The sequence below is a fragment of the Aplidium turbinatum genome, chromosome 10, assembly GCF_918807975.1.
Source record: "Aplidium turbinatum chromosome 10, kaAplTurb1.1, whole genome shotgun sequence".
Taxonomy (NCBI): domain Eukaryota; kingdom Metazoa; phylum Chordata; class Ascidiacea; order Aplousobranchia; family Polyclinidae; genus Aplidium; species Aplidium turbinatum.
Window position 1 is genome coordinate 18,436,867 of NC_137481.1, and position 26,983 is coordinate 18,463,849.

Consider the following 26,983-nt stretch of genomic DNA (forward strand, 5'->3'; position numbering starts at 1 on the left):
TTCGTCATGCTATTGTCTGATTACACTGGTCTACAAATTTCAACTTTTTTTTTCAGGTTTGGGTTTTGACAACTGATTTTGGCTAATTTTGGGGCGCTGAATCCAAAAATGAACTCAGATTTTCTCTATCACATCAAGTTTTCTTTCTATCGGTGCCATTATTTTATAAAATTGACCAATTTTACCCTTTTTAGTGCAGTAAAATGTCAAATATAATTATTTTCTGACAGCTATAAACTTTCAAACATAGAGATATTTTTACACTAAATTCATAAATTGGATCAGATTTCCTCTAAAATAAAAAAAATTCCTGTTATGATAATCGTAATAGGACATAGTGGAGATTGGTAGCGTTGAGTTTTTCCATGCTGGCTTGAACTCCCTGTCTTGGCTTCTCTGGCGTTATCTGTGGGTCAGCTGCTATCTCTGTGCAGATGGAATATCGTAGGAAGACAGCTGGTGGGAGTAGATTTGACTTAGTAATAAATTCTTGCTTAGTAAGGAAGATTTATTTAGAAGTTTCATAAAGCACATGTACGTACATTGTACAGACCAACATCAGAGTTCAAGCTGAAAAGTGGTCTGTAGAAGGAAAAGGTATTTTCATACTTTATAAGTTTGAGTTCAAGTCGGTTAGAGTTTTTGGTATAGTGGTGTTTCTGTGGAAAAACTTGCTCTTAGAAAACTACTAACAAAGAAAGGTTGTATTTGATTTTAAGCTATGTCTGCTTTCAGCAAAAGAAGAAAATGTTGTGATGATCCGGATATATTTTGTTACATTTGGGGATGCTTCATGTTGAAGTCTCAACAATGCAATATTACCACGTTTGTAAAAAGGGCATATCTTGCTTACTTTAAAGTCAATTTGGGGGACCAGGACAAAAGCTGGGCTCCTCATAAAGTGTACAAGACCTTCGTTGAATGGCTGAGAAGTTGGTCGCAAGAAAAAGATTCACAAATGAAATTTGGAATACCCATGATTTGGCGAGAGGAACGAAATCATGTTGACGATTGTTATTTTTGCCTTGTTAGTGTGAAAGGGTATAACAAAAAGAGTAAACATCGTTTGAAATATCCAAATCTGGATTCGGCATTGCGGCCAGTTCCTCACAGTGATGAAAAGCCACTGCCAGTATTTACATCACTTCCAGAACTACACGAAGAGACTATTTCTTCTTCAGAAGCATCGTTTAGTGAAGGAGAAAGTGAAATTTTTCAGCCAGCACCCGAGGATCTGTCAGACAAGCCTTCTCAGTTTAATCAGATGGAACTAAATGATTTAGTGAGAGATTTGTATTTGCCTAAGCAATCTGCGGAGTTATTGGCATCAAGGCTACAGGAAAGGAAACTTCTCAAAGCTGGTACAAGCGTGACATTTTATCGCAAACGAGAAGAAGAACTGCTTTCATATTTTGCTTCCCACAATGATTTCGTTTATTGCAACAATATAGAAGGGCTTCTTCTAGAAATGGGATTACCACAGTATCATGCAGACGAATGGAGACTTTTCATTGATAGCTCCAAACGAAGTTTGAAGTGTGTTCTACTTCACAATGGTAACGTGTACGGTTCTATTCCGATAGGACATTCGGTGACAATGAAAGAAGTGTATCAGAACATCAAAACCGTTCTTGAAAAGTTAAAGTACCATGAGCATGGTTGGCTCATCTGTGTAGATTTCAAAATGGTGAACTTTTTGCTGGGGCAACAAAGTGGCTACACCAAATACCCATGTTTCCTATGCTACTGGGACAGCAGGGCCAAATATCAGCACTGGAACAAAGAAGAGTGGCCTCCAAGGCTCACCTTGACACAAAAATATCATACGTGATCAGTTAGTTGATATCAAAAAGATCCTCTTGCCTCCTCTTCACATCAAACTTGGTCTCATGAAACAATATGTAAAAGCTTTAGATCATGAAGGAGAGTGTTTTAAGTATATATACATGTTATGCTTTTTCTGGTCTCAGTGAAGAGAAAAAAAGAGCTGGGATTTTCAATGGACCACAAATCAGGCAATTGTTAAAGGATGAAAATTTTGTAAAATCAATGTTGCCATTCGAAGCTAGAGCTTGGAATGCTTTCGGTGCTGTTGTGAGAATTTTTTTTGGGAAAAAGAAAAGCAGAAAATTATAAAGATCTCTTAAGGGAGCTACTGCTTAGTTTTGAAGGTTTGGGATGCAGGATGAGCATCAAAGTTCACTATTTGAAGAGCCATGCGGATGAGTTTCCAGAAAACCTTGGGAAAGTTAGTGAAGAACAAGGTGAACGTTTCCACCAGGATATTAAAATTATGGAGGAACGTTATCAAGGTCGGTGGGATTGTCATATGATGGCCGACTATTGCTGGAGTTTTAAAAGAGAAATTCCAGATGCTGCTCATAAAATAAAGTCCCTCAAAAGAGCATTTTTAAGCTTATATATATATAAGTGAAGAGTTCATATTTTATGAAAGCTCTTTTTTTGACTGTTTCTGAACTCGCCCTGCCCAAGTCCCTTTGAGTCAATCTTTATTTTGGCACTTTGCTATTTCTATGTGTGTCTTCAGAATTTCTGCACTCCATTGGAATGGTATATATGTGCATATTGTGTGAACTGTAGGCTATAATTCAGATAATACCTTGTCACTGTCCTATCGACATATTCGTCAGCATAATGTAGCGTTTGATGTTATTATGGTTGCTCTTTTGCATGCCTATTTTTTATTCCAAGGCATGAAATTTTAATAAAGACAACGCAAATTTGTGTGAATATAATATAGAATGCTTGTTTCCTAATTAAAGCTAGATTATTGCAGGTAAAACAGTGTTTATTGCATCAGAATTTCTTGTTTTGACAACAGAGGGGGGGCAAAATTGATTTTTTTCGAAAATTAGGGATATTTCATATCTCAAAAACGTGATGTGATAGAGAAAATCTGAGTTCATTTTCGGATTCAGCGCCCCAAAATTAGCTAAAATGAGTTGTCAAAACCCAAACCTGAAATTTTGTGTAGACCAGTGTTATTTATCTATTTTTCTAACATGCCAAATTGGATTTCTTTATCACTTTTGTTATGGTTTAACGTGTAAAACATATACACGGTAACCCAAATTTATCATATTACTGTGACATGCCACTACTACTCCCAGCTAGCGATGCCTGTCGTTTTTGCATTAATCCAACGTTTGCTAACGTTGGATCAGTGTGGAAGTGACGAGTTTAGCTGACTGGGTTTTAAAATTATCGCTTTATCAACGCAACTTTTATCAAAGCACGCTTGATATCTTTAAGACATAACTTCCCTGGGTATAATTGAATTTCCGAAAGATGATGATGTTGTTTTTGCTAGTTTGTTTTATTTGTTTTCGTCATTGTTTTTAGTGTCGTCAAGTTATAGCCTATCTACTGTATTTTGTGAGTCGTGCAAGGCCTATGGTGCGTTGCGCTTGAAATGGCTTTGCCCGTGGTAGGATTTCTTTGTGGGGTTTTCTTTGCCTGCCTTGCTCTTCTTGCTATGAGCTAAACGCATCAAGACGTGTTCCCCTTAAGACCATCAGCACTCTTGATAACGCACCATGGCCGATCTTCATAGCAACTGTCCATACAAATCTTAAATATATCAGCTAAAGCTATGTGGGCTAATAAAGCTATAGCCTAAATTTATTTGTTTTGTTTTTTGTTTATTAACATTTTCTTTTTTTTTATTTTCTTATATCTTAAATTTTTCTGAAGGTGTTGCGACCGTGCCAAATTTTTTTTCAACTCAATAACTTACTTCGGTCACAAGCACGTTTTTAACGTTCGCGTTTTGTCGCTTCTACCTTTTTCTCGACCTTTGCTATGTTGACGTGTATTGTTTTGATATGATGGTCAGAAATAAAAACAACTGAACTGAACTGTGTAGAGCTCGCATTGTGTGAAAACAAGTTAACTTGAAGGCAGGCGCGGATTTATGGGGGGGGGGCCCAGGGGGCCCGGGCTCCCCCCGAAATTTTGTGAAAAATTGTAGAAATTGTATGTTTTTGCATCATATGGTTTGATATGCTTCTAAACAGCTGATATTAGTCCCTCGGCATCACAATTGATGAAAATGGTCGTTTTAATGTCTATTTTATAGCGTATCGTATATGTCGTAGTATCATTGTTCATATCTGTGTAGCTTTTTCTTTCTTTTTAATTGATTTTCAAATTTTCTGGCCCCCCCCGAAAAAAACTCTTAGACTCGCGCCTGCTTGAAGGATACATCAAATTTATTTAAACGCCCATATCAATAAGTTTTGCATAACATATCGCCCATATCACGCCCCATATTTCAACGCAATAATTATAAAGTAGACTGTAGGGATAACTTCGTCCTGAAATGAATATTTCTGCAAGTTTCAATAAGTATATACGAGATGTGTATAGTAGCTCTGGTGATATGGACCATGTTGAGTCTGATCCAAAATACAAATAAATAATTAAGCCGCTTGTTGATTGTTGGATCCCAATGTCCAAAATTAGAGGGTGTTTCGTTCCATCTATCACCAGAGGCACTATATACATAATCTGGAAAGTCATGTTTTGAGGTTGTTGTTTACAGCGCCACCTAGGAAAGGTATGGTTAAATCACAGAATCTGCTTGGAAGGTATGCAAATGCAGGTACATTGTCTACTATCAACGGTGAAATTGTGCATGATATTGTGGTTGCAGACTTGTTTTTAACTAAGGTAGAATGTTAGTTGCAGTATCTATCTAGTAAAATTCGTTTGTTTTACTTTTCTTAGGCTTAGGTTAGCATGAATATAAGTAGTTAAAAGATGATGTGAGTTTTCAAAGTAGTTTCACCGTTGATAGTAGACAATATGTCTGTATTTGCATACCTTCCAAGCAGATTCTGTGATTTAACCATAGCTTTCCTAGGTGGCGCTGTAAACAACAACCTCTGGCAGATTTGCCATTGACTTTCCAGACTATGTATATAGTGGGCAGTGGCTCTGCTCTCACGGCCACTAAGACAAGCTAGCAAATAAATTCGAAAGATTGCAGAAGAGCAACCTCAAATTTTGCCAATATAAAAATCAAGCTACAAAACAAAGTAGGCTACCGAAAAAAAGTTCCAATTGTTCCAAAATAAAGTTTTTCAATTTCATTTTCAGTACCGGTAGTTTAACATTTATTTACCACCAGTTCGGTACCACTGGTATTTATATTCAAAAGTTATTTTACAATTGTTACAACAAATCGCAACAGAAGTAAAGCCGACTTGCAAAAATACAAATTTTCCTTTTTTATTTTTAAGAAACAGTGCACGAGTATGCGTGAGAATTCTTTTCCCAAGATTTATGTTTTCACGTTTCAGCCCTTTTTTCATCACAGCTTAAAAGATGGATCGTGGAACTGCTTTACCAGTAAAGTTGGCTAAGGTAAATCACTGATTGTTTATTTCCTTACTTTTTAATCATTAAAACACAACTTTAATGGTGTTCAATCAACAGTAGTTTTAATGCTATGTCATAACTGAACTGTATTTATTGGGAGGTGTCTAAACAAACTTGAATCCGGATGTCTACTTTAATAGACCTACCGGTATTAATCTGCCAGATACTATTATTTGTGCTTTTACTCATTCCAGGTCACAAAGGTTGTCGGTCGTACTGGCTCACAAGGTCAATGTACACAGGTAACATTTGTTAATATGTGACTTACTCATTTAAACTGATTTGTTTTTGTTACTACTAGGCTATGATTACTTTAGCTTCTAAACTTACTTCTTAAACATACTTGGTACCACATAGAACTTAGCTTCTAAACGGTGTAAGCCAATTAGCATGATGTCACACACTCAAGCATATCTTTTTCGTGAAACATAAGATTGCACATGTTCAATCAACACATGAACTATGCCAAGTAAAAGAATAAACGCAGTCACATATTGTAAATATAGCCTGAGTAATTCTATTATTATTTAACTGGGTGCAGCCTATTTGGTCCCCTAAACACTTTGTCTCCCAATTTTGTACCCTGAAAGGATCGCGAGAAAAAACAGAAGCACTGAAGTCGCTGATTTGCCAGAGTAATATCGATTCAATGTTGTCGGATATTGAATCGTTGTTAAAAAGGAGAACTAGGTTAGTTGACATCCGTGGGTAAAACACGTGTCTTCATAGTTGAGAACGCTGTGGGTTAGTGACTTCACACCCTCAATGGTAACATCATAACGGAATAAATGGTCAGGTTTTATGAAAGGCGGTATGCAGTTGAAACAATTTACTGAGCTGCGAGCAGTTAAAACAATTTAGGGTCGTTAGATGATCCCACAATACCGGATTACAATCCTGATAAAGCATTTAATGCGTGGTACAACGATTCTATTGCAGGACGTCGCCCACTCGCCCAGACTTCAACAACGCTAAGTGATCATTTTAACATTGTTGCAAGTTTAATGCTATTTACTTGTGCTATCGTTATTGTATTTTGGCCTCCAAGCATGCAGATTTGGCCGCCGAGAAGGAGCTCTCGGTAGGCCACGATGGCTGCCGGAAAAAAACACGAGTTTTAAGGCCAGTGAAACAGTTGACCACACTAAGTATTTTGAAATAATAGGTGATAAACCGAACCTCGCTTTTGGGTTAGGGTGAACTTATTTTGATAAACTGAACCTCACTTGTGGGTTAGGGCTATTAAATTAAGATTGTAGCTCCATTACAAATGATCATGAGCTGCCACACTGGAATGATTTATTCACTTCTAACTAATATTTCTAGACAAATACAAAGAAAAAATCAGCACTTATTAATAGTTTGCATCCATTCAACTAATGGGCAACATCCTTTTTATCGTTGGATATTTTAATGGTACAACAAAACGATTAGGAATGCATTTTCATTTTTTTCTTCTATTGTTTGATTTTCAAGTAATCGCATATTGTAAGTTTGCATTTTTCCCCACTAATAGCGCCATTGCGCACTTTTGGCTTCAAATTTTCTGAACAAAATGTCTAATTATGTTTTTGAGGCAAGGATTTAAAAAATGGAGTCAAAAACACCAAAAAATAGTCTCTACTTTTCTGTGTAAGTGGTCTTGAACATAACTTAGGCCACCCAACTTTAAATGCCTCCAATTTGCTCATGATTTAACAATTTTTTGTCTGGCAAATTGTAATAAGCTTATAAATGCCTGGTCACTGGGAGTAAAATATCTTTTAAGGATGTGATTTTACATAACAAGGAAGTTCATGTTTAAGATTGGTCTTATTTATCGTAATTATTGAGTTCAACAAAGCATAATTCATGTACAAAATATTTCGATAACACTTTTTTTTAAACTAAAAACAGCTTATGAATAGTTGGTTAATCAATTGTAAAAGTTTGATGCAGTGTATTGCAAATAAAACCATTGATCAAGAAAAGGTCAGCCAAGAGGAAAGAAGGTTTAGAAAGGGCATTTTTATCAAGATGCACCAGAAATTTGTGATCTGATTCTGAAGCAACAATTCTGGAAACTTGTTAAATAAATCAGACATGAATCAAATCTGGGTTGTTTTTTTTTCGGTCATTGACCGATTTTTGAGCAAAATGTCCGAAAAAAATATAGTCAATTCGGTCAAAATGTCCGAAAAATATATAGTCAATTCGGGTGTTGCAAGGTTGAGTTTCGCTGATGAACGTTGAAGAAAGTTTTCTCAGATAAACACGACAACGTTTCTCAGCGAAACTTAATGTTGTAGCTCATAGGCGCCTAACTATTTTTTGGCCGTGGGGGCGAAAGCGTGTTTCATCAGCAGCAACGTAAATTCAGCAAAATGTCACGCAGATACATGACATAATTATGTCGTCACACTAGGATTGCTTTTATTACCACACTCGGAGTTATCACTATGTTCGACCTACCGTTAATTATTATAAACAAAACTCGACCACTTCGGTTAAACAAACACATGCCGTGCGTCTGCGTAAACTAGCGGTTGATGGACTGCGACTCTTTAAGCTAAGCACAACATAAAGTTTAGCAACGAATTAGATTTATTACCATGAAACAAGAGACGAAAAGGTTTACTAAAAAGTAAAAGGTATACTGTAAATGGAATGACAATGTCTTGAAAATGGAATGCAAATACTAACTTGATTATACGCTTGAAAATGTACCTGTTGAAAGTAAAATCATTCACGTTTACATCAATTCAACAGCACGTCACCTTGAATAAATTTAGAAGCTGCTGACATCCGTAAACAGCTCTTGAAAAATAGTTACGGAGAGACGTGTGATTATAGCTCCCTTTTCACTACAATATCGCAACTTATGACTGACCTGCTTTCAACTTTATGACTGACCTGTTTTCGTGTTGCAGATGAAACAAAAGATGCGCATATTCCCGGCTTTGATCAGGTTTCTATGGCAACGGTCGTGTGTGCGCCATGCAGTTTGCGCGAGTCCGTTGTTGCGTTGATTATTCTGCATGTGCGCAATGCGGTTTGTACCAGCCCTTGTTGCGTTGGTTAGTGGTTACCTCGGGCCGAGACTTCAAGTTCGTTTTCACAGCGAGCGGTTCACTACCGCGACAATTCACTGCAGAGGTTTCGACTTTCGAAAGCAACATCGAGTCTGTTTGCAAGCGCATAAAGCTAAACGCACGCTCTGTCTACGTAGCAAATTATGTTGTTTTTGGGTGCATTCAACATCTGATGACATTGAATCGACACAAAATGGTAGATTTTTGCTATGTCGCAGGCAGCAAAATCAGTCATTTTTACAGTGATTTATGTAAAAATGACAGATTTTGTCTGGTGTGGGATTGTAGCATCGCTACTCGTTCTAGTGATCATTTATCGCGAAGCTGTTGCGGTTTGCATTCAAAAAATGTTATCCTGCTGCCGATCGCTAGTTCATCTAGTGTTTTATGTATCAATACAGCATAAAAAGTTGGCGCCTATGTTGTAGCTAGTCAGGAAGTGCAAATTTTGGTTTGTATCAGCTACTTAAAAGGAAATATTTTCCTCAGAAAAAATGACCGAAATAAATAAAAAATGACCGAATTTTTTTACCGAAAAGTGTCAAAAGAAAAAACCCAGAATCAAATGCTAATGGAATTAAAACAAAAGTTTTTAGAAACTAATTTCTATAAAAAAATTCAATTGCTCACTTTGAAGACCCGATCATCGACAATATAAAAACTGTCAAATATTTTGAAACAACAATGTACTTGGTTAAAACAGTTGTTAGTTTGATGCAGATTGAAGACATATTTTTTCATAACCTTGATTCAAATTCAAAGCGACTCAATTGATGATAGTGCTTTTTTACTGCTTTCAGTTGTTTTTTATGAATATTCCAACTCAATAATTTTCCTTTTTTTCTTCTGAATTTTAAGGTTCGAGTCGAGTTCCTTGATGACACGAGTCGTTCAATTGTTCGAAATGTGAAAGGACCTGTTCGCGAAGGAGACATCCTGACCTTGTTGGAATCCGAGCGAGAAGCCAGAAGGCTTCGATAAAGTATTAGTTAGGTAAGTTTGTCTTTTGATATGTAGCACAACTACACTAAACACAATTGCACTGTTTCTCTGTACCTTTAGTTCAGGGACCAAGTTCTACATTTTGATTTTTAGTTGCTTGTCATTTAGGATATCAAAACATGCCAGAGAAAAAGGCCACTAATTCTAGCTACCAAGGCTAGGTGCAATAACCAGTGGCGTAACCAGATCGATTTTACAGGGGGGGCAAGAAATGGACAAGACTTTTTTCAGGAGGGGCAACATTTTCAGTGACGTTATAAGCTAATGCGATTTAAATTCCTTTAAAATTGAGGTTAAAGTTAAATATTTATTGACGATGAAAGCTCCGAAAACTGTCAAATAATGCGGTAACAGAGGATGAAAAGTTTATTTAAGTTACATAAAACCGAAACAGCAGTAAGAATAAATAGACTGGATTAGTCCTATAGATGGTTAGTCGGCTTCGGTGTGTCAATAAATGCCTTTTGTACAATTTGATAGAAATACATCTTTTTTAACAAACTTTTCTAAAGTTTTTCAATAGCTTACAAGTTTGTTGGTCAATTGCAGATACAAAAATATTTCAGGGGGGAATGTCTATTACACCTATGACTAACTGACTATGCCCCTGGTTATGTGTTTAACCTAGTCTGGGTAAATTAGACGATCTAATGTAGCCTACTGCACTATGAAATACGGAATTCAAATCAACCGTCTCATCAACTACGCCTGTGGCATCACAACGTTGTAAAACAGGCCAACAGAAGTTGTTTTTACCAATTTATTAACCTCTTGTTTTTCAGGTTCAGCGTTCAGTTCTCCGCTTCATCATCTTTGTACAAACATTTCCAGACTTCTGATCTCATGAAACACCCAACTGAGCTTGATAATGAGCACCGTACCACACGCGTGCTCGCTTGTGTGGATACATGGATTAGCGTTGATGTGCATATGAAATAAAAGAGAGCTAACGAAACGCCTGCTGTGTTCGTGTATTCGGAATTAGCTCACTGCCGTGCGACTAGCAACAGAATAGAGACTTTACCATGTAGTAGTGTTGAGCGGAGTGTGATCTTTGAGACTACTTCAATCCGACTCCAAAAATTTTAGACTGCAAATCCACTCAAATCTAATACTAATTACTTAATTAGTCATTGCGATAACATAAAATAGCTCAGGGATGCAAAATAGTCAACTTTAGTTACACGGGAATTGAATGTATTCAGTGGCAGGCATTCTGCCCTTGGTCAAAAATCGTTGGAATATTTATTTGTTCTTCTGCTGAACCAGATTCGGAATCCACTCCACAACTTCCGTGAAAAATGAAATTTCAATCCACTTTCTGAAAATCGGGCAAACTCCACAATTTAGTACCGTACCCTTCGTAACTCAAGCAAAGCGACAAGCTTGGGTTTAAATCAGTTAAGCATAATTAAAAACAGCGTTTTCTTTCTTTGAACCATTTTGCAGTCGAGTATATTTCTGTATTCAAGACGCTTTTAGAAAATATAGTTCAACACGGTAGTATAAAAAATACAGTAGCCTAGTATATATCATAGGGTGTTTCATTTTTTCACCATTTTTGAAATTCAAAATGCCTGGGGTCCCATCTGGTGGTATTTGGGGTAAAAAGTTTATACCCCAAATTTTTTTTTCAATTATGACGTCATATTGAGGTGGTCCACGAGGTTTGAAATTTTTGGGCCTCAAAATCTCGAAATTTGGCCGTATCTCCGGAACCGCTCATCATAGATCGACAAAATTAGTATCAAAATGCGCAGAAGGGTCTGTTTCCTATACCTGATGTAAAGAATATTAAAGTCTATCCGCTTCAAAAAAAAATTTATTTCAAAAAATCTGATTTTCGGTCTATTTTCTCCTGATGAACAGAAATCAGGTGATCAAGATAAAAGTTTTTCTGTATTTTTCCATCTTGGAAGCTGTTATTGCGTAATAATAGTCCTTGTTTGTTTTGAAAGAGATGAAATGGTAATTTAAAGGTATTACTATTATAATATTAATGTAACCGTTGAGGAAGAGGTATGCTGCTCACCTGCTTTAGATTAAGTGTCATTACGGCATTAAGGTCAGGTATTTGTAAGTCGATACAAAACTTCAAGGAATTGGAGTGAAATGTACTTCCCCTGAATTCAGACATAGTCAGTCACTATTTTTACTTGAGGAAGAAAGTAGCCGAAACTAATCCTAAGTTGAACCATAGAGAAATAAAACATAGTAACTTTAGCGGGTTTAGCATACTTTATTTCACACAAAATATAACATAATTAAAATAAAATAAACTCAAACGTTTTCGACACGTACATGTGTCCTCATCAGGAATTAAATCTGCAATACATAAAATGAAAATCGTAAGATAAATTTGACTATGCACTGTAACTGTAACGACACTCTGGACTGAAAGCACAAACTGAACAAATGATACGAGAATGATTGCGAGTAAATTATGCGGTGGGAAACAGATCACCATTTGTTCAGTTTGTGCTTTCAGTCGAGAGTGTCGTAACAGTTACAATGCATAGTCAAATTTATCTTACGATTTTCATTTTATGTATTGCAGATTTAATTCCTGATGAGGACACATGTACGTGTCGAAAACGTTTGAGTTTATTTTATTTTAATTATGTTATATTTTGTGTGAAATAAAGTATGCTAAACCCGCTAAAGTTACTATGTTTTATTTCTCTATGGTTCAACAAAGCAAACTCTCTACCAAAGCTTTATTAATTCTAACTTTTTAAAAAAAATACCCCATTTCAAAGATTTAAAAGATGAACTGCTGAAAGATGTAGTTGGCATATGGAACAAAGCTGGTCTTCCAGTGCTTAGCAAACAGAGAAACCTAGCACTTCTGGCATACAATCTGCCAAAGCATCGGCACTACTATGTTTGAAACAGAGAAAAAGAAATGAAGTAGTTAGATGTCTACACAGAAGAAAGCGATAAGCGACTCTGATGGTGACATGAATTGGGAAGATGATAAGGAATACGAGCCTCTGAAACCAGCTGTTTGAGGAAAAGTGTACAAGAAAGTACCGTACATTCTTTTTCCATAAATGATAGAAGTTGTGTACTTGCTGATCGTAGGATGACTTCGGTACGCCAGCAGTCAGATCTTATGAGGTCGGTTCTTGGAAAAGATCAAGTAGCTGCAATGCTGCATCACCTTCGACAGTATACCGCCAACGACAAAAAACGAAAGAAAAATCTCTGATGGAAAGTGAGAACCTTCTCAACTCAGCTTCTGCCATGCAGTTATATTATGATGGACGTGTTGTCGATAAAGTAGGTCGATACGTTTTCTTTGGCCAACTTGTTGATGATAATGGCATGAAGCACGAAAGTGTGCAAGTGTGCTTGCTGTTAAATGTTTTCCCAAAAGTGTGCCGGTCACCGCAGTACTGATTTTTGGCACCATCATCCAGTAGGCTTGCAGAGTTCACCTATCCCAAGTATATTCAGTCATGGCTGATACGACTGCTCTCAACACAGGAAAAAGTCCGGAGTCAATACTCGACTGGTCAATTATTTTACTGATGAAGTTGGTCATGATATTCATACCCTTCAATGCATGTTCCACATAAACGAAATATATCTTTCCCATGTCATTTCTTTTGTGGACGGCGCCAAGAAGAGTCCCGGAGCACTGCAAGATGGGGCTTTGCTTAACCAGATAGCAAGACCGGACAAGCCCAGTACTGAAACCTTAACACAAACTATTATTACGCAATAACAGCTTCCAAGATGGAAAAATACAGAAAAACTTTTATCTTGATCACCTGATCTCTGTTCATCAGGAGAAAATAGACCGAAAATCAGATTTTTTGAAATAACTTTTTTTCTGAAGCCGATAGACCTTAATATTGTCTACATCAGGTATAGGAAACCGACCCTTTTGCGCATTTTGATACTAATTTTGTCAATCTATGATGAGCGGTTCCGGAGATACGGCCAAATTTCGAGATTTTGAGGCCCAAAAATTTCAAACCTCGTGGACCACCTCAATATGACGTCATAATTGAAAAAAATTTGGGGAGTAAACTTTTTTCCCCAAATACCACCAGATGGGACCCCAGGCATTTTGAATTTCGAAAATGGTGAAAAAATGAAACACCCTATTATATCATCTTCGAATGCAAAAATACGGTGCATGAATGGCATTAGCCTGCTGAAACTACTTGTATTGCTTCAAAGACTGTAGCCGTAACGAATACTTAATTTGCGTTGCATTTTTGGCCACAACCATTGATGTCGGTTGATACAAACTTCTCAACCCATAAGCTAAGGGTGTCCAAAGTTCAGCTCGCGATGCGTTTAAACTAACACAATGCAGTATAGAGCTATCACAATATCACATCAATACGACCGGTTTTGACAATCCACCAAGGATACGATTGCATAGCCCATTTATGCAATGACACTAAAATACTTTTTGACAAAAAAGAGCGTCAGCGCATGGGTTTTTCCTTCCGCTTTAGGCATTTCCTTTGACAAAGAAAATACTTTCAAACATGCTGGCGTTCTTCAGAGCAAAGTTTGTTTGTCAACTCAAGGGGTACTTCGGTGGCAAACGAAGTTTCTGACGTTGCTTATTAATCGCTTGTCTTGCTTCTTCAATCGATGCATACTGGTAATCTGCTACCAACGAATCAGCAGCAGCTTCATGCAATCTCTCCGATCGTGCTACAAAGTCCCTGTCGAAAATAACATCCATGACTTAGTGGATTCATGATTGAAGCGCCGACTTACGTTCGCTGTAGCGAGTTGCCTACTTATTAGCCTGGATAGGCCAACTCGACGTTTAGGTAATTCATTGCTGCAACGACATTCAAAATAACTTCATGTTATCTAACCGAACAAGTTGTACAATTGTACAAGCTGATTACTTTAACATGCATGCATCCTTTGAAGCAGGGGTCACCAAATTTTTTTTCTCTGAGGGCCGGATTGCTACGAGATTAACAGCTACGGGCCGGATGTTAATCTACAACTATTTAGAATCTCCATTGACTTGAATTGAGCACAATAAATAGCAGTCAGCGGTGGAATAGCAAAGTCTTGATGAAAATCGAAAGATTTGTGGAAAAGTTATCCCCTGCTGTGATCACCACAGGGCATCGTGCTCTTGAAAAAACATTACATCTTTCCAAATTTGGCCTAGGCTGTCCCCATTTGTGGTGGCGTAGTGATAAACAGCAACGTCAGTCCTTTACAAAAAGCTTGGTAACTTTTTTCCTTAACAGTTGTAGCGCAGCTCTCATTTCCGCAGCACGTGGCGGGCCGGATGAAATCAGTTCGCGGGCCGTAGTTTGGTGACCCCTGCTTTGAAGGAACAGTCACTCACCGTGTAAATGTCAACTGTTGCTTTAGCATTTCTTGCACAGCCAACACACCGGGTGAATATGTTGATAAAATGGCCAATGCTTCATTGTTGACGATTTGAGAAGGTTTGTAAAAGGTCTTCTCGGAGTCGGTGAACTCTGTCACAACCAAAACATGGGTTATTTATTTCACAATAATCACTGTGTTGTTTCCGACTGATGTTTCAGCCTCTTTTGCATCCATGGGTGGTTTTACAGGGGCTCGGAAAAACTAAACCGTTGAACAAAGCAACTACTAGTAGCCCAGTTGAATTGCTACTTTATAAAAATATTGATAGCCAGGGTTGAGAAAATATATTGGGTCTGTGACCTATTGGGCCTTCGAAATAAAAGGGACCTTTAAAGAAGAAAAGTTTTTCCCAGGGTAAATTCTTTTCTCATAACGACACCCCGCTTAAGGACTCTAGGAATAACACAAATGTAGCACTTCATTACATCCCAAGCACCAAGCACACTTCATGGAAGACACTTGGAATGCAGCATGGTGCGCCACCGACACCAAACTACATGGTTTTATGCCCCACCCGGTGGCGCGCCCCCCTGGTATGGACCTTCCTCGGCCGACTTGGGTCAAGCTCAACAGAATCCGAACCGGAGTCGGTCGCTTCCATTCCAACATGCACAAGTGGAGTCTAGCTCCCTCATCGGCCTGCGAATGCGGCGCGGAGGAACAAACTGCTGACCATGTCGTTCTCGAATGTCCCATCTACAAGGCACCAAATGGAACGCATGGTATAGCAACGCTGGACGAAGCTACACTCACCTGGCTCTCCACCACCTGCCCTGAAATTTGATCTAGTCTCAAACGAAAGAAGAAGACATCCCAAGCGCTTAGAAAGATGGGTCCAACATGAGTGTGTGGGTCCACAGCACATAGTTTCTAAGTGACACAATAGAACAATATTTCTCCGCGCTGTTCAGTGTCATCTTGCGAAACAAACGTCACGATTTCTTTGCACCACGTGTTCTAAGCGAGTCCAGCGAAGATACATAGGCCTATTGAACCTTACTGTATGCGGTAACCGGAAATCAGTTGATAGATGACGTTGATAGTGTGAAACTTCTGAATAAAAAAGCGCTTGGCAGTTGCACAGTATTGCATACTTGCAATGGCTTTACATCACCGAGATAGAAGTTGATACTCAAACTCACACAGTTTGATAAAGTCAAGTTTCAAGTCATAGGCTTTGCCAATGAACAACGAGATACAACATTTCAGCGATACTGTTTAGAATGAGCTTACTTCGTTTCGTATACGGAGCCGACAGGACATCAAGAGGATCAGTTTGGACGGAGACTTCATTTCGAGTCGTCGGACGCTTAGTGTACTTCTCAGACTCAGGCGTGCTGGAACGTGTGCGTGTTTCATCCGACTCGAACGAGTCTGTGTACGACTCCGAATAGCTGTGTTTTGTTTGCGACGAGATCGTTTCCGTTGCAATCGATTCCGTCGCAATTGATTCCGTCACAATCGATTCCGTTTTGATTTCTAAAAATTGTTGAACAAAACCAGTTTAAACAGAAACTTTGGTGACAAGGAGCAGTTTGACAAAACTGGAAGAAACAGGTTAAAACACACGTGATCAACAACCTTAACATAACATTCTTTCACCAAGCTTTGACACAAATACAGGACGCGCCAATACCGTCAATTTGTATGTCTTTCTTACAAAACAACTACCGGTATATCTAACCTTCTGTGATGTCTTGAGTTATGCTTTCAGTATCTTTCAATGTATCGTCGCTGTCTGAGTTAAAATCCTCAGAATAACCATCAACATCTTCTTCAGCTGAAACACAACCAAGTTTTTATTAAAGCAAAAGGGTCGACGGTGCAGAAGCTAAATTATTATCAAGCCCAGACAAACTCATCCGCGCGATGGGAAAGATGATGCTCTGCCGATCGGTGACCAGAAAGAAATGTTTTATTCAAAGTCGAGTAGAACACAAATTAACTAAGTTGTAACTTTTGATTAGGAGTTTTTTGTTTGACGTTAAAGAGAATTCTCTTATACAGTTTAAGCGATAAGCGTACCTTTTTCTTGGGCTGGCAAAGGTACTTCTTCCGTACTTTTTCTTTCGTCATCCACTGGTTTGTGATTAGGAAGCTGTAGTGGTGAAGGTTCTGGAACAAGATCTTCAATGGAGTGGATGTTGAACATGTTGCTGTCGGAATCAACTGTGGAGTAAGATTCGTCTCTGAAAAATCAACAACGGCATTATAGGGGTTAGTTTTCTTGTACTTGACTTGTGACCATCTTCAAAAACTGTGTTATATCTGCGACCTATATCTAATGTCAACATTATGCAGAGCTACTGCTAAGTGTTAATACTTATTTATACAGATAATAAAACTATGCTCAACTACCCATCAGCTCACCAGTGAAAAAGCACAGCATAGTATTTTTGATAGCAGCACATCAAAGTGGCTACGCTCCAAGTATCTTTTTTAAGACAACGGTGTACCAAGATTCGTTTGTAATTTGTATCGCCTTATGGCCGACTGGGTTACCAGTAGCCTATCAACCTTGAAAAAATCGTGCTTATTGTAACCAAGTTATCTACTGCGATATCCCATGAAATTTGTCATCACCTGTCCTTTTCGCTTGGCACTTCAGATGCTGGCAGTAATTCGTCTACAGAATACAAACCCATCATGTCTGTATTGGCGTTGTACTGAAAACGTAAATTAAATAGTCAGTGGGGTGACCTCAGCGCGGGTGTGGCGTAAAGCTGCTTCGTTCGTGGGCGTAAGTTAAACTTTATGTATTAACCAAAATATCTTTAAAATGTTACAAATATTTGTTATTATAAACATTGCTTCACATTACTTGGACTGGACCGGCTTACTTTTTGCTGATAAACAAAATTATGATCACACTGATGATGCTCAGTTAACGGTGTGTTGCTATAATCGTTTTTAGTTTATACCAAAAAAGATTTTAAAAGCCCAAAAGTGGTTCCAAAACCGCTGTTCAGATTAACCAGCTGCAAAATGTTTGATATTGTGATAATCGACATGCATTAGAAACTAGTTTTGATTGTGCTGAGGGAACAGTGTATCAAAAACTGTGTTTTATCAAGGCTTCGTCAGTTCGAGGATAAAGATCAAAACGTATCTTTCTACCTCAGCTGGTTGAAGATCATCCAAGGACATGACGCCATGGAGATTGGATACAGGAAGAACATCGTCCAAACTAACTTCATCAGAGCTGTATTGCTCCGGGAGAAACTCGTCAAGAGACACACTGGACTCACTTTGCTGGCTGACGACCAACTTGGATGCAAATGACTGTGTAGATAAAAAACAACATCGAATTACGCAGTACGCACGTATTTGGTTTATAAGGAAAACAATGGGAATTAACTGGATGGATAAGATTACCAATGAAGAAGTGTGGAGATCACCAATGAAGAAGTGTGGAGATCACCAATGAAGAAGTGTGGAGATCACCAATGAAGAAGTGTGAAGATCACCAATGAAGAAGTGTGGAGATCACCAATGAAGAAGTGTGGAGACGCTCTGAGTGTACCTATGGCGTCCTCATTAGAACTGTTATAAAAAGGCAAATGACATTAATCGGGCACGATCATCGTAAGCGCGGAGTTGAGCACTCGGTAATGATAGGGCGGCTTCCTGGTCAGAGGCACCCGGGGACGTCCACGTTTGGAAACTTTAAAAATCTTTTAACATGAACAAACCAGTGTTACGCTTGTAGGTAAACGTAAAGGAATTGAAAAGAGGTCTCAACACGAGTAGAGCTAGAATGAACTAAGGGAAAATCGTTGTGTAGCTACCAAGAAGTCCTGCCGCCGTGATTACAAACTACTCACAGCCACAGGGCGGCACGACGTAATCAAATGCACGTGACTCGGTGCAATGCACTAGGCAATGACCATAACGCAAAATAAACGTTACTAACTGTATCAACCAGGATTTTGTAAATTTAATAAGAACAATGGACGATCGATCGTTGTTGAAAATCACGGCAGCCGACGCCTTACTCAGGCATGGCCGATGATGATAACGTCTAGCACTAGTCATGCTTAGCAAAAGTAAAAATATATAAGTAAAGTCATTACGTTGTTCTGTGTTCCAAAAGCTAGTGCCATTCGCTATTACCACAGCGAACTCGCAGCATCAGGCTAAAGCTGGTCGTTGATATCTACATTGTGATGTAAAGTCATTACCGGTATGTTGCTCTTGGTTGAGGAAGTCTATCATTTAAGTCAGAAAAGTGTAAAATACAATTGAGGATAGAGTTACTATCACTTCCGCTGATGCAGCGTTGTAGAACATATGGTGAAGAGTTAAAGATTGTTTAAATGTCTAGAATGCCTCAACATTTAATATAACAAACCACGGATTTCTTCCTGGCATCATTTCTTTTGGCGTCAGATTTCGATTCATCTGCAGTTGGGGCATCATATGTATCCTGAAAGTTAACATCCAAAAAATCATGAAAGGGATACCATAGTTTTAGTTTGGAAATTGCAATCACTGGGATGAACGGATACAGGTTATAAATCCATTACATGAAATACTGTATATTTTGTTGTCAAAAACTCAAAATCTAAAATCAACTATTCTTCGCCCACTTAAAATACAAAAATGACGGCACTAGGAAAATTGCCCGTCGGATAATTTCCCGCCGGAAAATTGCCCGTGTGGGAACATTGCCGTCGAGAAAATTGCCCGTCTTTGAGTAAGAAATAGCTGCGAAAAAAATCCAGCTGTGAGTCTTTATTAAACCATTGTTCCTCTATCTAATAGTTTAATCTTAACACCCAGCTGTGATAAAAGGCGTGATAAATTTTAAGCTGCAAATGCCAAACTAAATGAAAAAATGCTCCTGGAGAATATAAATATCAACTCTCTATCTCATACCGACAAAAGTATACGGTACAGCTTAACATTGAGTTCTGAGGACAGTCTTCTTTCAGATTCCGCTATTGTCTCAAAGTTTGTCACCCAAAATGGCGACCGTCATAAAAAGTGAGCGCGGAAAAGACATTCTTGTAGATGAATTGCATTGATGTTGTTTTTTTAACTATGAAGTGGAAACTTGCTGATCTGCCATGCACAACGCACATGACACGAACTGTTATGTTGCCACCCTTCTTAATTGTTTTACACTTTGTATATTATCATGGAATCGTCCGGGTGTTTTAATGGATGTATTCTCATTATTTGCAGTCTGTATGATCACTCTGGTTAACACATGAGCAACAATAGTAATCATGTAAATTTCTGATATCAATTAAACCTTCTCCATACTTGTCATTCCCGCATGAAAGTTGTTGCTACTAAATGATAAATTTATGATGTGACGTGCCTTTATTACTGCGAATTACCTAATGTACATTTTCAAGTTTGCTACAGATTAAAGTAGGCTACTTCATGAATTTCGCTTAATACATGACAAAGATCAGTGTCATAACGTGATAATTAAATCTTGTCGCACCAATCTGGTTGCAAGGGTGCTAAGTTTAGATTATTTGAGGAACAATGGTTCAATACAAACTCACAGCTGGATTTTTTTCGCAGCTATTTCTTACTCAAAGACGGGCAATTTTTCGGGTGGCAATTTTCTCGATGGCAATTTTCCCACACAGGCAAGCTTTCGGCGGGCAATATTCCAACACCGGCAATTTTCCGACGGGCAATATTCCTGTCACAAAAAATGACACAGTTTTACCGGGAATTAGCAACTAGTCTTGATATAGATTTATAAATAGTAAATTTAAAAAAAATCACCTTCAATATTTCAGGACGAATATGCTTGGATTCAGTAAATCCTTGTTGCCTTTTCCTAACCAAATATATAACGATCAATATAACAACCAACAATATCACCTTCATATCACATAAAGTGGAATCAAAAAGCTTTCTAACCAACTGAATGACTTACTTTATATTTTGGATCTCCCGTCTAATTTCGGAGTCAGAACTTATATCCAGATCCATGTCGGAGGAGGACATGACTGTCTGTAGAAGGATCTGACTTATTTTACCAAAAAAACACAATAAAATCACAAAGTTGACCATCGAAGTGATAAATGGTGTGGTTCTAACTTAATGACCATTCTGATGCTAAACTTTGGCAGTTTAAAATTTAATGGTTTAAATCTCGATGTAGGACACTTAAAACAACTGTTGAGTATCAAGGTTCACATACTAAATAGTAAATATATACTATAGTCATAAAATGTTTTTATGAAGCAATTTCAACAAATATGTCCTGACAAAATAATATTTATAAAATCATAAAGTATTATATAGATATTAAGAAAAGAGAGAAAATATTATTCAATTAAATAAATTTTAGATTTTATAATCTTAGTTTAAGACGATTGGTTGACTTTTTGATTGTTCTTCACCAACTTTTAATTGAACCACTCAATCCACGATACCAAGTTGCAAGAATATAAAAGTGGCCATTATTGCATAAGTTTGCATCAAATATTTGCACATGTGTCTCTTACTGGAATATTTTGTCTTGACAAAATCTGCTTTTCCAAGTTTGAAAACCTTGCAAGGGCGTTTTCACCTCTTGATGAGTGGGAGATGACAGAGGTCTTCTTTTCTGGAGCACCATGCGATGTTTTTGGTCGATCGAGATCAACAAGGCCTCTAACAGCAAAAAATATCACCGGTTTGGCGAGGAATATCGATACAGGTGAAATATTATCATTCTGCAATTTGCACATCATACAAATTGAAAAGTGTTTTACTTTTTCTTGGTTTCAAAAGAATCATCATCTTCTTTTCTATTCGATGTTCTGATAAATTGTGAAGCTGAGAATGATTCGTCGCTTGAACTGTCATTCAAGAAAGCATATTTCTGACTGGTTTTGTTGGATTCTAAAAAAAAGCAAACAGACTTGCTCAATCTCATGCAATCAGCACCTCACTTCTTAGTAATATTAAACAACGCAGTAGCCTACTGTAATTTGAAGAATAAATTTAGTTGGATGAAGAACGATGGGCTCAACATTTTTAAAAGTATCATCTTGATGATGATGATCTTAAGCAATTTTACAAGTGTGAAAAACTTCATTTTGTTTTCATATACTGTATCTTTTGGGAAAAGAATCTTATACAGTTAAAAAGTGAGATAACAATTCAGTTTCTAAGAAAAAGAGTTTTGATCAACTCAAAGCCAATCTAAAAAAACAAAACAAATACACTTCCAACTTCCATAGATGTTAAGTAACGTCTGGTTGACTTTTAAAGAGACATAATTTTAATACTAAGAAATACTCAAATCATCTACATCATTAGTATACCATTACTCAAAGCATCTTTCTTTCGTGACTGCAACCATTCTCCAGCACTGATTCCACTTTGAGGAGAAGCTGAACTTGATTGACGTGATTTAAACATTGCCATTACATAAAATTTTCAAATCGTCTTTTTCAGTATTTCCAGTGGATAAGAAATTAATTCATGGTCTCAAGAAAGATGCTAAAAAAATATTCAAAAGATGTAATTGTACCCTGACTGTATCAAAAACAAAATAATTTAACATATTTCAAACAGAAAGTTAACTTTTTTTTGTTTTTGATAACTTCTTTGATATTGTTGAAATTGACCAATTCAGGCCAACTATGTATTGTATATATGTATATGTGCAAATTAGTATTAGTACTAATGGAATCATTGTCAGATTTTTGTTTGCGTCAGAAGTCAGAATTGACCTGAAATCAGGTTTATCAACATATAAAAACAGTTTTAATAAGATTAGAAGCTAAATGGATATTTAAAATATGTTACAAAAAGCAACATTGTGATGACTTTTCATAAACAATAAACTTTAAGTATTTATATAATGAAATGGACGCTAATGTCTTTCAACCTTTGCTCTTGTTCCTACATGTTATTGACGTTAACAAGTAATACAAGGAAATTTCATTTAAGATGCAACTGAACAATTAAACACAATAAGTAAACAAAATCAGTCAGGTTTGCAAACTTGTACAGTTTATTGATAAAATATACAATAAATTATACAATTCGATAAAATATATGATAAATTATACAAGTTAATAAAATAAATAATAAATTATACAAGTTTCCGAACCTGACTGATTTTATTGATTGATTGATTGAATCTTTATTCAAATTATTCGCAATTCATCAATACTGTTTGTTTTATCATGAAACATATTTTTTTCTGGCCCACATGAAACAGAAATAAATTTCCACCTTGTAAATCTGTTGTGTGGTTTGATAGGTGAATTGTGAAACTATTTTCGACATGCAATAGAATAATGATGTATTACCTTTTATCTACGAAGCATTTGTGAACTGTCTCATAAATGTGGTACAGGTTTAGTGTTGTGATGAATTGCTTCATTTTAACAAATTGAATTTGATAATTATTAGAGTAGGGTATAACCAGGGCCGGATTAAGGGTTTATGGGGCCCTGGGCTGAGCTGAAAGTGGGGGCCCTTATCAAATAACATTTTTCGCTAAAAATTAATGGTGGAGTGGAGCTACGACACGGGCCCAGTTGCATGTATCTGTGGCACCGAGCCCCAAACAGCGGACCAGTAGCGTAGCCAGAAAAAAATTGTGGGGGGGCCAAATATTTGATGAATTGAAGAGAACAACAAAGTGTTTGATTTAAAGCCATCGCCAGTTGATGTGCAGTGGCGTATCCTGGTGGGTTGAAGCAATAAAAGTGGTAGGGGGGTTAGAGTGTGCCGAAGGCACGCGTATTCTAGGGGGGTCCGGGGCATGCCCCCCGGGAAAATTTTTGAAAAATTACACTCAAATAATGGATTATAGCGCTTTCTGAAAACAATTTTAGGGTAATATTTGTATGAAATTTATTAGCAGATAAACAGCTATTAACTTATTAAAGATAGCTCTTACACACGAACGGGCAAAAACTGCGGCTAAAATTAGAGAACACTAAAAACTCAGCTACACAAAAACTCAATAACTACACAAAAACCCAACAGAGTAAGCCATTCTGAAATTGCTTCCACAAATTACAATAGTTCAAAGAAACGTAAATCACGTAAATTTTGCGCGATTTACGATTTGCAAAATTTATTGGTGTCTTTCTGTGTGTCTAAAACAAGTCCTTGAGGGTGTTAATAGCCAGATGTCTTGGAAAACGATATAAATTTCTACAAACTTTATTATATTTTCAACAAAGGGCTCAACTTTGGAATCCAAACTTGGAAAATTTGGGGAGCATGGCCCCTTTTGCCCCCCCCCCTGGCTACGCCTATGCAGCGGACCACCTTCTTGTTTGCCCTCGGCTTGCCACCCGGTGCAGTAGGTGGGACCTGTCAGTGTATAACTCCGTTGCGGAAGAATGTGTCAATCTGTGGTGTACGGTATCAACGAACTTTAGAAGACTCGATAGAAGAAGAAGAACTGCATCATATCTAACTGACCATCTTGTATCAGATAATGTCTTCAAAACAGGCAAACGATCTAGGAATTTTCGATGGACTTGCCAACGATGAGTAGACGAGACGAGCCATGAATAAAGGCTTTGCAACAATTCAAAAAGCTCAGCGGCAGAACGGCATGTTTCTACAGGACATTTAGGCTACTGATTAAATTAAGTGAATGTGCTGTGCAAGGGACATATTGAGCTACACTACATTTCTCGCGCAGAAGAGCTTGAAGACCGTTATACTTGCCACTCATATTGGCAGCATTATCATAACTTTGACCCGCAATCCGTACCATTTTCGGATATGAAAGTATCAAATAAATATGTTTTTTGTTAAAAAAACGAAGAAAAATTGAATAACTGGGATTGGGCAGGGGTGCTGCAGCACCGCAGCACATATGGGTGAGCCGCCCTTGCTTGTTTGAGATACGAATTAAAGCAGTAGGCCTAATCTCCAGCTGTGCAACTAAAAAAATTAGATTTTTTTCTTTGAAGTGGAGGCCCCCAAAAGTGGGGGCCCTGGGCTTCAGCCCAGTCCGCCCCCCCCCCCCCCTTAATCCGGCACTGGGTATAACTGTTCACAAGATTAGGTACTAACTGTTCACAAGATTATTTCATCCAAAAAATCATAAAGTTTTTTTGTTGGCAGTGGCTATTTGACCGGCTCCGGTCTTTGAATCTGAAACACTATTTGACCGGTCATGACGTCACTTCATAAGCACTTTTTTCTTTTTCTCTTTCAAAGCAAAAGACGATAAGCGCCTTAAGTTTTAAATTCAACACGTTTTTTTCAACTGAATCCGTGGCGCATACGTAACGTCTCGGGGTGCCATTCTAGAGGGAATGAGTTCGATTCTATTCGGAAGCGTTTTTTTTTTTTTTTAACTAAATTTTTAAAAGTGGAAAGTTGTCTTGAAGGGTTGGTTGAGATGATGATTTGAAACTTGACTGATTGTTGTGCGACAATGAGACTGGATTTAATTTTTAACTTCGGACTTCAGCGAAACGTAATCTTACAGCCTATTAGAAGGTGTGATTTTTTCAGAGAATTTGTGCTAAGAAATGAAAGGAATTTGTTAAAAATAAAAACTAGAAAAAACTTTTTTAATTCGTTTTGAAGCTTTTTTATTCACTTGTTGATTTATTCATATCAGTTTGTATCCTTTTGTAGTTAAAAAAAAAGAAAAAAAAAAGAACGCTTCCGGATAGTATCGAACTCATTCCCTCTAAAATGGCAGCCCGAGACGTTACGTGTGCGCCACGGACTCAGTTGAAGAAAACGTGTTGAATTTAAATTTTAAAACTTAACGCGCTTATCGTCTTTTGCTTTGAAAGAAAAAAGTGCTTATGTAGTGACGTCATGACCGGTCAAATAGTGTTTCAGATTCAAAGACCGGAGCCGGTCAAATAGCCACTGCCTTTTTTGTTGGATGGGTTTGAATCTTTATCCTCAAACTGGCAAAGCCTTGATAGGTTATTCCTGGTAGTTTCGCATACTTGTTGAGGCTCTTGACGCAGGGCCAGTTACTGATATTGACAGAGTGAAGTTTTCCGATTGTTGAAGTGTTGTTGCCAGGGAATTACTCCATTCACTAGGTACCGCTGAATGGAGAGCAGTCCTGAAATGAGTTGCTCAAACGCACACCCCGAGACCGAGAGTCAAACCAGCGCCACGTAATTTTGAGCCGAGCGCGTAACCACTGAACTAATGAGGCGATAATTTTGTAATTATGAGAAATACCGTAGTCCACAAGAGTGTCATTAATAGCCTTGCGGTTTACTTTTTTGTATGTTACGCAATGATAGAATTTTTGACAGTGAATCTGAATTTACTTTCAGTTTATTTTACTCTGAAATTGTAAGAAATGATATGGTAAAGATGCATTGGTCTGCTTTAAACAAGATAAATTATTGGTTTTGGGCTCATGTACAATTGATTGATTGATTGATTGAATCTTTATCCTCGGACTGGGAAAGCTTCTTCGAGAGCTTAATCCTGGCAGTTTCGCATACTTGTAGAGGCTTTGAATCACTGACGCAGGCCCGGTCACCGAGATTGACATAGTAAAGTTTCCGATTGTTGAAGGCTTGTTGTCGGGGAATTATTCCATCCATTAGATGCCGCTGAATGGAGAGCAGCCCTTAACGTGCGTTGCTCAAGCGCACACCTCGAGAGTCGAACCAGCGCCGCTATTGATCTTGAAGTTTCTTTGTTCCAGAAGTGATTTAATTGAACCACTCTAATTTAGAAGTATGACAACGTTTCAGTACCAGAAACAATTACACAGAAAATTGTGGTCAATTTTTTTCGAATAAGCAAATACATGCAATCACCCACCTGTGCTACTTCAAGTGTGAATTTGATTTATGGTTAATGGTAACCAAAAATCAAAGCTTTATTTTTCTCTCAAATCCACAGCAACTGTATGGTTAATGAACCGTAGCAAACCTCATTGAAGCTTATCTTTCGGTAATTCAAAGGATTTGGAAATGAAGTACTGTACTTACAGTGGAATTTCTGATTGGTGGCCAAAAATAGTAAACATTTGTGACTTATAAAACAAGTATGTGTGATTTGGAAAATAACTTCACGACATGCAACACTGGCTACTGAAGCAATTGTACATAATCGCTTGAAATTTTCTACATCCCACACAAATTTTAAAATTTATTGCAGTTTAAAATTTGGCGAGTTCAAAGCAGTGCTTG

The 26,983-nt window shown here is 37.7% G+C and overlaps 2 protein-coding genes across 4 annotated transcripts; one reads left to right on the plus strand and one right to left on the minus strand.

Annotated features, from left to right (window-relative positions):
• The first annotated feature begins 5,285 nt into the window (after positions 1–5,285).
• On the plus strand, positions 5,286–10,443 carry LOC145778573 (small ribosomal subunit protein eS28). Its single transcript, XM_082590088.1, has 4 exons — positions 5,286–5,388; positions 5,598–5,645; positions 9,333–9,467; positions 10,259–10,443. Exons 1-3 carry the CDS (start codon positions 5,350–5,352, stop codon positions 9,453–9,455), a joined length of 210 nt encoding a protein of 69 aa, XP_082446214.1. The 5' UTR covers positions 5,286–5,349; the 3' UTR covers positions 9,456–9,467; positions 10,259–10,443.
• A 480-nt stretch (positions 10,444–10,923) lies between these two features.
• On the minus strand, positions 10,924–26,718 carry LOC145778781 (uncharacterized). 3 transcript variants are annotated; one of them, XM_082590360.1, is made up of 15 exons: positions 26,613–26,718; positions 22,151–22,322; positions 21,590–21,719; positions 21,341–21,488; positions 20,767–20,843; positions 20,613–20,667; positions 19,216–19,290; positions 17,982–18,146; positions 17,448–17,530; positions 16,890–17,053; positions 16,549–16,644; positions 16,098–16,343; positions 15,618–15,734; positions 14,818–14,953; positions 10,924–14,167 (listed from the first exon to the last, which is right to left on the minus strand). In XM_082590360.1, the coding sequence occupies exons 2-15, from the start codon at positions 22,245–22,247 to the stop codon at positions 14,017–14,019; spliced, it is 1,740 nt and encodes a 579-aa protein (XP_082446486.1). In that variant the 5' UTR covers positions 22,248–22,322; positions 26,613–26,718; the 3' UTR covers positions 10,924–14,016. The 3 variants fall into 3 exon arrangements, with proteins under 3 accessions (XP_082446486.1, XP_082446485.1, XP_082446487.1); XM_082590359.1 differs by having other exon boundaries at positions 22,145–22,322; XM_082590361.1 differs by lacking the exon at positions 15,618–15,734 and having other exon boundaries at positions 22,145–22,322.
• Between the last annotated feature and the right edge of the window lie 265 nt (positions 26,719–26,983).

What these genes read in the sequence shown, in the direction of transcription:
- LOC145778781 (XM_082590359.1), bottom strand. Translation starts at nt 22,247, where the DNA reads ATGGCAATGTTTAAATCACGTCAATCAAGTTCAGCTTCTCCTCAAAGT. An exon ending in TCTTTTGAAACCAAGAAAAA is followed by an intron (nt 21,489 to 21,589) that starts GTAAAACACTTT and finishes TTTTGCTGTTAG; the next exon opens with AGGCCTTGTTGATCTCGATC. An exon ending in AACTCAAGACATCACAGAAG is followed by an intron (nt 16,344 to 16,548) that starts GTTAGATATACC and finishes AACAATTTTTAG; the next exon opens with AAATCAAAACGGAATCGATT.
- LOC145778573 (XM_082590088.1), top strand. Translation starts at nt 5,350, where the DNA reads ATGGATCGTGGAACTGCTTTACCAGTAAAGTTGGCTAAG. An exon ending in TACCAGTAAAGTTGGCTAAG is followed by an intron (nt 5,389 to 5,597) that starts GTAAATCACTGA and finishes TACTCATTCCAG; the next exon opens with GTCACAAAGGTTGTCGGTCG. An exon ending in CACAAGGTCAATGTACACAG is followed by an intron (nt 5,646 to 9,332) that starts GTAACATTTGTT and finishes CTGAATTTTAAG; the next exon opens with GTTCGAGTCGAGTTCCTTGA.